The following is a 9,883-nucleotide window of genomic DNA, read 5'->3' as shown; positions in this document are numbered from 1 at the left end:
TGGAAACCAAACTCATTACTACTCACCAAATCAAAGTTACATAGCCTTTTTTTTTTTAAATATCTATCACATATGTCACTTGGCATAATTCACATTTTAAGTCATTAATAGTTGTTTTAGAGTAGTGTAATTATTTTGCTTTAACATTAACCAAAATTATTATAACATAATTATTTATTGAAAGGTGAAATGGTTCAATCAGGCATTCAGGCCTCATCACATGCGACTGATTTATTTTCTCTCTCTTTCTAAGGATAAATAAATAAAATAAAAAGTGTGGGGTTTGGATGGAGAGTCAGCAATAATAAAGAAAAAAAAAACCTCCTAATGCCAGGACAATTCTCTTATGATGGCATGAATTTCAACACCCGACCACGTGTCTTCTTATCATTCGTTCGTACTTCGTGTAGCACATTCTGCTTACATCTCCTCAAAGACCCGATTTGGTATATAGATTACTAATTGATCTCTATCGTCTCTTCTCTAAAGATATTTCACTTAAATACATCCTTTATTGATTTGGATTCTCACAGTTTCAGATCTAAGAACTCAAAGCCATGGGAGGCGATAAGGTATATTTTTCTTTGGCTAGGTGTTTACTTTATTATCATCATTAATTTGTGGCTACAAATTAGATACGGAATTTCTTTATCGGGGGTAAAAAAGACGATAGTGGTTCTCTGTTATTATTTGTTAATGAAAGCCATTATGTGTTCTTCTGTCAGAGCCTGATTCTCATTCTTCTGTCTCCTTTCATCTGAAAAAAAAAAGAAAAAAACTTAAAAGCACTGGATTTTTTTTTTATATTAATATTTGACCTTTTATCTTCAAACTAAAAGTTATTTATTTGCACATACAACAAGATTAAATCTTCATTCTTTATGAATCTTGTCTTTATATTCAACTTTATCTGAATAAATATATAAAATTTCCATGAAACAGAAAATCACCATTATGGTTCTGAAGGTGGACCTTCAATGTTCAAAATGCTACAGAAAGATCAAAAGAGTCCTCTGCAAATTCCCACGTGAGTCTCTCTCACTCTCTCAGATAATAATCTGTATGTGGGACAATCCTATATATATATATATATATATATATATATTAACTTAGTTAAGTTATTTATATTTACAATAATTGTTTTGTGGGTTTGGGAACAAGAACAGAAATACACGACCAGGTGTACGATGAGAAGGCGAACACGGTGACAATCAAAGTGGTGTGTTGTAGCCCAGATTGCGTCAAGAAGAAGATCATCTGCAAAGCCGGTGACACACTCAAGGGAATTGACATAAAAGTCCCTGAAAAACCAAAAGCACCTGAGAAGCCTAAAGAGCCGGAAAAGCCGAAAGCGCCGGAAAAACCAAAAGAGCCCGAAAAGCCCAAAGCACCCGAAAAGCCCAAGGAGCCAGAGAAGCCCAAAGAGGCTCCGGCAGCGAAGCCCAAGGAGCCGGAGAAGCCGAAGCCCGCTCCTCCACCCCCTACTGTGGTTCCGGCACCGGCGCCGGGATACCCGCCGGTGATGGCCCTTCCGTACAGGACGTGTTGCCCGGACTGCAACGACGGGAGGCCAGGCGGGCCGTGCTTCTACGGCTGCGTTCCGGCGGGTCCGCCGCCGTGTTACCAGTACGACGGTTATTACGGCCGGCCGGTGTACGACAGCTACGGCGGCGGAAGGAACTATCAAGTGAACCGGTGCGATTACTTCTCTGAAGAGAACAACGGGGCTTGTGCCATCATGTAAATTAATACTCGATGTGGGTAAAAGGATGAATAAAAAAATACACGAGATGAGAGAGAGCCAAGTGAAAGTAATGTTGTTATACTTATACGTATATGTATGTAATAGTGAAAGATGCAACAACGCGATTCACGTAAATTGTTTGATGTGATCGTGTTGAGGGGTTTTTATTTTGTGGTTTACGATGGGTTCGAATAAGTCAAATATTTTTTTTATGTATTATTCTCTGATAATAAAATGTAATATTTTATTTGACAATGGATTATAGTCGGGGTAAATAGTATTGAATAACTTGTTAGACAAATGTTAAGGAAAATCACCATAAGCATATTTTCTCCAACTTTCTCGGTCACGGTAAAATCAACCAAGGCAAGCCAAACTAGATACCAACCAAGGCAAACCAAACTAAATAGGCAATATAATCCAAGCAAACAATAAACCACAACTAAGACAACCAATTTTACCATATAAAAGATTAGATTTATGACGAGAATAAAAAATCACAAACCCGTGGAGTACTTGAGAAACCTTTCACTTATTGTATAACGGGAACACCAATGTCGATCAACACCATTAAATTGAGGCTCAATAACATCAACATCATCATTGTAATCACTCGATAGACGACATAAAAGAGGAGCAATATTCTCACTAATAATAGAACGAAAAAAAAAAATTACTCAAGCTGAGTATCTAGAGAGAAAAGTCAGAAAGAAAAAAAAAATGTATAAATGACAAGTACCACAAAAAAATATCACCTCTGAATTTGAGGTAAAATTGACATTGTTTGGCTATTTTATTTTCTTGCTAATTGACGAAATCGCTATCTCTCTCTCTCTCTTTCTCCATTTTCTCTTTTCTTTTCTTCTTTGACTACAACAACACGTATATTAAGACATAACCAAAAATAGCCGTCACGTCATAACAACTTACTAATGCGACTGTTTTGAATTTCGAGAAACAAAAAACGATATTTTGTACTGATTTGGACAAAAGGAGACTTTAAATGCGACGAAATTTGCACTAAAGCCGTAAAAATCGCGTCTATTTTCACAACATACGCGACATGGATCACGTTTGGCGGTTTGCGTTAAAGAAAATAGATGCGATTTGTCATGTCTATTATTGGACGCGAGAAATAGACACGCTTTAAGAAATGTAAACATAAAAAGTATTATCGTTTGATGGTGCGTACCGCTCATTTATTTATTAGGTCAAATAGTTCCTCTTCCTCGTCATTCATAATGCGCGCTCTCTCTCTCTATTCAAGGAGCAATTAACCATCGAATTTGCATTTAAACAAATTGCAATAGTATTGGCAGGAAAAAAAAATTCGCGCATATTAGTTATAGGGACATATTAGGAAGACAAATTGTAGGATAAGTACCACGTCATTTTAATTGGCTATTTTTTAAAAGAACATAAAATGTTAGCTATTTTTCAATTCAAATGTTACGTTTAGCCTATTATGTGTAATTTTTTTAAAAGGAAAAGCATATATGCGGCTCGAATTATCGTTTTTCTTGGTTTTTTTTTTAGGCCTTATGATTTTCTTTTTTAAAATTATAATACGTGGGACAATCATGCCAGCTCACATGCACATGCTATATTTTATCTCTATCTTTGATGAATTGTGTTGACTAGGAGTAAGCAATAATAGAGAAACAAACTCATGTAAGTCTCCGAATGCAAGGACCATCATCTTATCAGAGCTCAAAGCCATGGGAGGAGATAAGGTATGTTTTCACTTGGAGTGGATTATTTTATAACTTTTCTTCATTTTTGTGGCCGCTGAGAATGGGAGAGTTCTTAAATATGTTCCTGCTATGTTAGATCCCGATTCTCTATTCTTCTAACTCCGTTTGATTGCAAAAAAAGTTAAAATCACTGAATATTAATTTGTTTCCTCTCTACCCATCACTCTATTAGTGATACACATTACATAGGCCAAATCCTTTATCTTTACACATTGAGCTAAATTTGTAAGCACATTATTGGCATAAAACAGAAACCTACAACTATGGTTCTGACGGTGGACCTAAAATGCTCAAAATGCTACATGAAGATCAAAAGCGTCCTCTGCCAATTCCCACGTGAGCCGTTCTAACTCTAACCCGATTCTCTTTACGCAATGTGGGACTATATCTACACATATGTGAGTGTATATATATATATATATCAGAAATACAGGACCAGGTGTTCGACGAGAAGGCAAACACGGTGACAATCAAGGTAGTGTGTTGTAGCCCCGACTGCATCAAGAAGAAGATCGCAAGGAAAGGAGGTGACTCTGTCAAGACCATCAAAATCTCTGATGGTTCGGATGGGACGAGTGATAGCAAAGGCCATCGGCCGCCGCCTCCACCGACGCCGGTGATGCCCAAAGACGACGATAAGCTGAATGGCAAAGGCCCTCGGCCGTCGCCTCCACCGACGCCGGTGATGCCCAAAGACGACGATAAGCTGAAGGGCAAAGGCCCTCGGCCGTCGCCTCCACCGACGCCGGTGATGCCCATCAATGGTGGGGCCAAGAGTGACAGTGGTTCTTCAACTGAGGCGGTGAAGCCCAAAGATGGGACGCTGGAAGGGAAAGGCTCTGCGCCGCCGCCACCGGAAGAGCCGCAAAAGCCGAAGCCAGAGGTTCTGGCCGCGGCGCCGGTTTCAATGCCTTACGTGCAGGGTTTGCCGGCGATGTCGGGAGGGTTTCATCAGTATTGTTCGGAGGGTTACTACCAGTACGACGGGTACTGTGGACGTCCCGTGTGCGACAGCTACGGCGGCGGGAGGAGTTATCAGGTCAACAATTGCGAGTACTTCTCCGACGAAAACGACGGGGCTTGTGTCATCATGTAAAAAAAAAAAAACATGAGATGAAGTGATTTTATTGAGTGCTAGATATGTGATGGTGGAGATGATTTTATCTTTGGATTCTAATCGCCGAGTCGTATTATTAACCTGTGTTCCTATTTGTTCCTTTCATTTTTAAGGTTTATGGAAAGTTTCATAAATTTAATTAGTCATTTCCTTAGCTACGTAGTGTGATAGTATCTAACTTGTCTAATTCTCACTTTGGTAAGTTAAGACGCAAGCAAATCCATTATTATATCGACGACATGGATAAAATACAAAATGGTAATTTATTGAAAAGAAAATAACTGAGAATATGATTGTACGTACATATATAGTAGGATGGTATTTAATAAAGACCTGGGAATATATAGTTTAACTTAAAACAAATGTCTATTATTATATACAAAAAAAAAAAAAAAATATGGACTTGACATGACTAATTTACTTGAAATGAATCTTTTGAACCACCTAACACAAAATTAAAGTGTGGAAGCAAGGGGAAAGAGAAGGGAGATGGGAGGTCGATGTTGTCCAAAAAGAGTTGGATGATCTAATCTTTAAACGTTTGCAATGTGTCATATATATGATCCAATCTTTTAGGATCCTCTCAAGAACACCTTAACCGAATTTAAACTCCTCCATGAATGTTTTAGGTAATCGCGGCGGCGGAAGTTTGTGGTGCCACCAAAAGATACCCCTGCATCGCATCTTATGGAAGAGCCTTGGTGGTCAAGTCTTCCTTCACCGAGGTTTTTCCAAGAAGGGTGGCCCGCATTATTGCTCGTGGTTTCATGTTCTACCTCGACGAGATCCCAAAGCTCAAGTGTTCTTCCTTGGTTGGAGATCCTGACAACACTTTTTTCCAGCTGCAATAGAGTCCTCAAATGGGATTGATTTTTTCAGATCGGCGGCTCCCGGCTCCGCCACAGCTCCTGGCAGAGTGGACTAGCGGTTCCCAGCTGGTCACTGATGTAGAGCCCGCTCTCTCCGTTGGTGAATTGGTTCATACCGTTACCGTCTTCCCCGGCGATCCCGGATTTGTATTTTTCCGAGGAGGGCTCTTTATTTGTGAATGGCATCTAGATAGGGTTTATGGGTTGTGAATGGCATTAGATTGGGGTTTATTGATTTAGCTCTTAGTAGTTATTTGTATTTTTTATTTTATTTTATTGTTATGATGTAATGTCTTCTTTAGATTGGATTACTCTAGAAATTTATGTTATTTAGGTTTAGATCGGTCCTCGAATATTTTGGTTCTTTCATGAACTTATGAGTGTATTTTGAAAGAGCATTTGAGTTGCTCGAAGTTTAGTGTGACTGATCTTTCGTCCGTCAGAAGAGCACACAATATATACTTTTATCCGATGCTATGAATCTTTATTGTATTAAAGTACGTACGATGTTTGTAGTCTTGAGTTTTATACTCTTTATCTAATAGATTACTTCGAGCTTTTAAAATTAAAAATTACATGTATCAACTTTTTTGACATATCTTGACCAAAAAAAGAAAAGAAAAAAGAGGCATACTATACTACCCTTGATCAAATCAAGTGGGCTTATTGTCTAAATTTGTGTTTTTAAAGTCTTCAACCCTAATCTAATTCGGTCATTAGAAGAATGTTTGTCCAACACTGGCTTCATGCTTAGAAAGTGACGTAAGCCCGATCAAAATTAATTTTGAACTTATTTTTAAAGCACGTTTTAGATTCTTAATGTGTTTGTTCAACATCCCTTCTATAAACTTGGCCTAGTAGTGTTAACAATAATCATCACGCAAGTGTCGAGTTATCAACCCAACACTTGATAGAGAAATTTTCCTAGACTAACTAAGTCAAAAGCTATAAAGTGTTACAGGGATTTGGGTCTTCACTTTATGATGGGGCCGTTCTTTGTGACATTAAGACATTGAACATGTAATTGATCTCGGCTACAAGCCTTAAAACATCATTGGTTTCATTGAACATCTTCGCTAGGATGTTTAGGATAAACTTTAGTGTCGCAACTCTTATGTCATCAAACCCAACATCAATAGTTTTGCTTAACAATCGTCAACTCGATTGTCCTTTCGATCTTAAGATAGTGAATGTTTCATTCAAACTAACGCATGATAATATATGCTTATACAAACTGATAAAAGTATGAATAGTGGTTCAACTTATTACATATCCAATATTACAAACAAATGTCTCAGAAGGACATAATATAAGAAAATCTCTTCACAAATTTTTATGGCATAATATACATTAACGCTCTTTCAGAAAAATTGCGTGATTAAATAACAACTACCACCGAAACAATATGAATTTTGGAATGACAACTATATAGCGAGATACTTGGTAAACCGCGCGCACTTTGCGGTCTAGTTCGATCGATGCCACATGCTTTTTATTTTGATTATTTTTCATTCATACAAATGATAGACTTGATTATATGAAATATTTTAAGCTCAAATTACAATTTTTTTTGGTAAAGATCAAATAAAGGTCATTACAACAAACTGCACCTTCAAACACGAAAATAATTAGACGCGAGAATATATCCTTCAGACGTGAGTTATCGCATCCACATATAAATTTTCCCAAACTTTTAATCGCGAAATTTATCCCGCTTTTTGTTAAATTCATTTGATGTAGACGCGATTTCTCGCATCTATTTGAAAATATCGCGTCTATATATATATTTACTAGAATAGGAGAGGGACTAGTCGCGTCTGATGGGTTTAAACACATTAGACTCGAGTTTCGTCCATGTTTTTATAAAATCCCCAAAATTTTATAAAATTCCGAATATAATTTTATAAATCCCCAAAATTTTATAGAATTCCATAGAGACAACACTGTGTTGAAAGATTGAACTCATGTCCACACGTATGAGAAGACCTGACAGACAGGAGGTGCGCTTCTACGTCTATGCCCAACAATGTTTCATCGTGCTCGCTCTCGAACCACATGTGATAGAGCACCAAATGATACTCTTCGAGCTACATACATATATTCAAGTTTTGTTAAGAGAAATTTTAGAGAATATGAGTAAAAGGACAGTAAATTTAATTAGATCCCAAATGTAAAAAATTCAAAAAATCATTTTGTTTGGAACGAAATACTTTTGTGCACTAAAAAACAATATGTCAAGCCAGATTCTGACTCACTTTCTTAGATTTTTTTTTTTTTTGTATTCGGCTACAACTGTAGATGGTGATAAATCATAGAGTATAGTTTTCTTGATTAATTTTGTCTTGGATATTATGAAATGAAGTATCATTTTTTAATTTGAGAATATAAATTAATAGTATAACTTTCTACAATACTTTATGAAATTTCTCTTTCTTATATTACAGGTCGTTTGTAAAGAAAGAACTATCCTCATTATTTTTCTATATGAAAATTCTCTTTCATCACATAATTTTCAAACATACACCACTTTTGTCCTTGATAAAAAAAAGCAGACATAGGATTCCTAGATGAAAAAAAGAAAAAAAAAAAGAAAAGAAAAGGTAATTGGCGGCTGGTTTATGTTTTTGCTTTTTATTTTGTTTTCTATTTTGGATTATTGTATAATTATTAGTGGGAAGTTAGGTGGCCATGCGAAAGCACATGCAAATGGCATATTTTCTCTTGATAAAAGTGATGACTAGGAGTCAGCAATGAGAAAGAAACAGCCCTATAAGTAAAGCTCCCAATGCAAAAGGACAGCCCTCGAATGAGAGCTCAAAGCTATGGGTGGAGATAAGGTATATCTTTTTTTTGGGCATATTCATTTAGTCTAGATTGTCTTCTAATTTTCTCTACTCGTTTTTCTTGTGTGTGGCTGGTAAATGTAAGCACTTAGATTTTCACATTGTCAGAGCCCTGACACCGCTCTTGGTTTCGTTTCTCCAAAAAGTCAAAGTCAATGAACATTTCGTTTTTAGTTCTTTCTTCTTTTTCTCTTTGCCTTTTTTTATCATGAATTCACACTACTAAATACCGACTGCATATCACTATCAAACCCTATTTCTTTACAAAACTTATCTTACTTAACCTTACAACTCTATTGTAAATAACTACAATTAATGAAACAGAAAGCTACAACTATGGTTCTGAAGGTTGACCTTCAATGCTCGAAATGCTACAGAAAGATCAAAAGAGTCCTCTGCCAACTGCCACGTGAGCCTTTCTCCTATTCTAACCCGATCGATTCCCTGAACTGAGTATATATGAACTAGTTATACGTATGTATATAGAAATACAAGACCAGGTGTTCGATGAGAAAGCAAACACGGTGACGATCAAGGTCGTGTGTTGTAGTCCCGATTGCATCAAGAAGAAGATCATCTCCAAAGCCGGTGACACACTGAAGGGGATCAACATCAAAGTCGACATATTACCAAAGCCAACAAACCAAAAGCCCGCCAACTGGATCGAGAACAGAGGCCCTCCGCCGCCGCCTCCAGATGAGCCACAAAAGCCCAAATCCCCGGCGCCGCCACCGACCGAGAAGCCTCCAAAGCCCATAGACCCGCCGCCACAAAAGCCCAAAGACCCCTCGCCGCCACAACCAAAAGAGACACAGAAGCGGAGGGGCCCGCCACCGCCGCCGCCGGAAGAGCCGCAGAAGCCGAAGCCTGTCCCCGCTCCGGCGCCGGTGCCGGTCTCAATGTCGTACGTGCATGGATTTCCGGCGGCCGGAGGGTATCATTATTATTCGGAGGGCGTCCAGTACGACGGCGGTTACTACGGAAGGAGCTGTCATCAAGTGAATCGGTGCGATGATTACTTCTCGGAAGAGAATACCGGGGCTTGTGCCATCATGTGAATATGTAAAAAAAATAAAAAAAATAAGTAACCAGCCAATTAAAACATTTGAGATTCGTTTCGTAAATTTTATTATTGTTGTGGTACATACGTATGTAACTGTGAAGCTATGCGACAGCGCACGTTGAATTATTTAATGTGATGGTGTATTGGTTGGAATTGAGTTGTATTTTGTTTGTGGTTTATGATAGTAAATGAATAAGTTGAAAAAAGCTGCTCCTGGGACCTTTGTGATGCTTTTATTTCCTTGTCTCATGCCATGTTTTTCTCTTTACGTTGATGTTTTGGGGGATGACAACATTGACTTATAGAAAGGTGAAAATCACGCATGGCCAGTGACGTGACCGTTTTCGTTCGAATTGGGAATTGCTATATAATAGTGTCGGTGCTCAGTGTTTTCAATGAACGTCGGCATGTTTAACTCTCGAAATTTACTTTTTAAGTTTTTTGCCATTAATTTGAATGAAATGGTAAACATTTGAGAAAAAATATTAAATGA

At 37.8% G+C, this 9,883-nt stretch overlaps 3 protein-coding genes across 3 annotated transcripts; all 3 read left to right on the top strand.

The window, feature by feature from the left end:
- The first annotated feature begins 426 nt into the window (after positions 1-426).
- On the top strand, positions 427-1,999 carry LOC149385472 (uncharacterized). Its single transcript, XM_089626872.1, has 3 exons — positions 427-572; positions 943-1,027; positions 1,167-1,999. The coding sequence occupies exons 1-3, from the start codon at positions 558-560 to the stop codon at positions 1,742-1,744; spliced, it is 678 nt and encodes a 225-aa protein (XP_089482998.1). The 5' UTR covers positions 427-557; the 3' UTR covers positions 1,745-1,999.
- A 1,344-nt stretch (positions 2,000-3,343) lies between these two features.
- LOC149385471 (uncharacterized) lies at positions 3,344-4,761 on the top strand. The gene is made up of 3 exons (XM_089627189.1): positions 3,344-3,477; positions 3,750-3,834; positions 3,924-4,761. The coding sequence occupies exons 1-3, from the start codon at positions 3,463-3,465 to the stop codon at positions 4,592-4,594; spliced, it is 771 nt and encodes a 256-aa protein (XP_089483315.1). The 5' UTR covers positions 3,344-3,462; the 3' UTR covers positions 4,595-4,761.
- A 3,354-nt stretch (positions 4,762-8,115) lies between these two features.
- LOC149385470 (uncharacterized) lies at positions 8,116-9,626 on the top strand. The gene is made up of 3 exons (XM_089627067.1): positions 8,116-8,321; positions 8,652-8,736; positions 8,814-9,626. Exons 1-3 carry the CDS (start codon positions 8,307-8,309, stop codon positions 9,383-9,385), a joined length of 672 nt encoding a protein of 223 aa, XP_089483193.1. The 5' UTR covers positions 8,116-8,306; the 3' UTR covers positions 9,386-9,626.
- The last annotated feature ends 257 nt before the right edge of the window (positions 9,627-9,883 follow it).

This window comes from Urtica dioica, chromosome 9 (assembly GCF_054948205.1).
Source record: "Urtica dioica subsp. dioica isolate 48M chromosome 9, U.dioica_male_clone48M_v1_H2, whole genome shotgun sequence".
Taxonomy (NCBI): domain Eukaryota; kingdom Viridiplantae; phylum Streptophyta; class Magnoliopsida; order Rosales; family Urticaceae; genus Urtica; species Urtica dioica.
The sequence above is the reverse complement of the archived record's forward strand: the minus strand, read 5'-3'. Positions and strand labels throughout refer to the sequence as shown.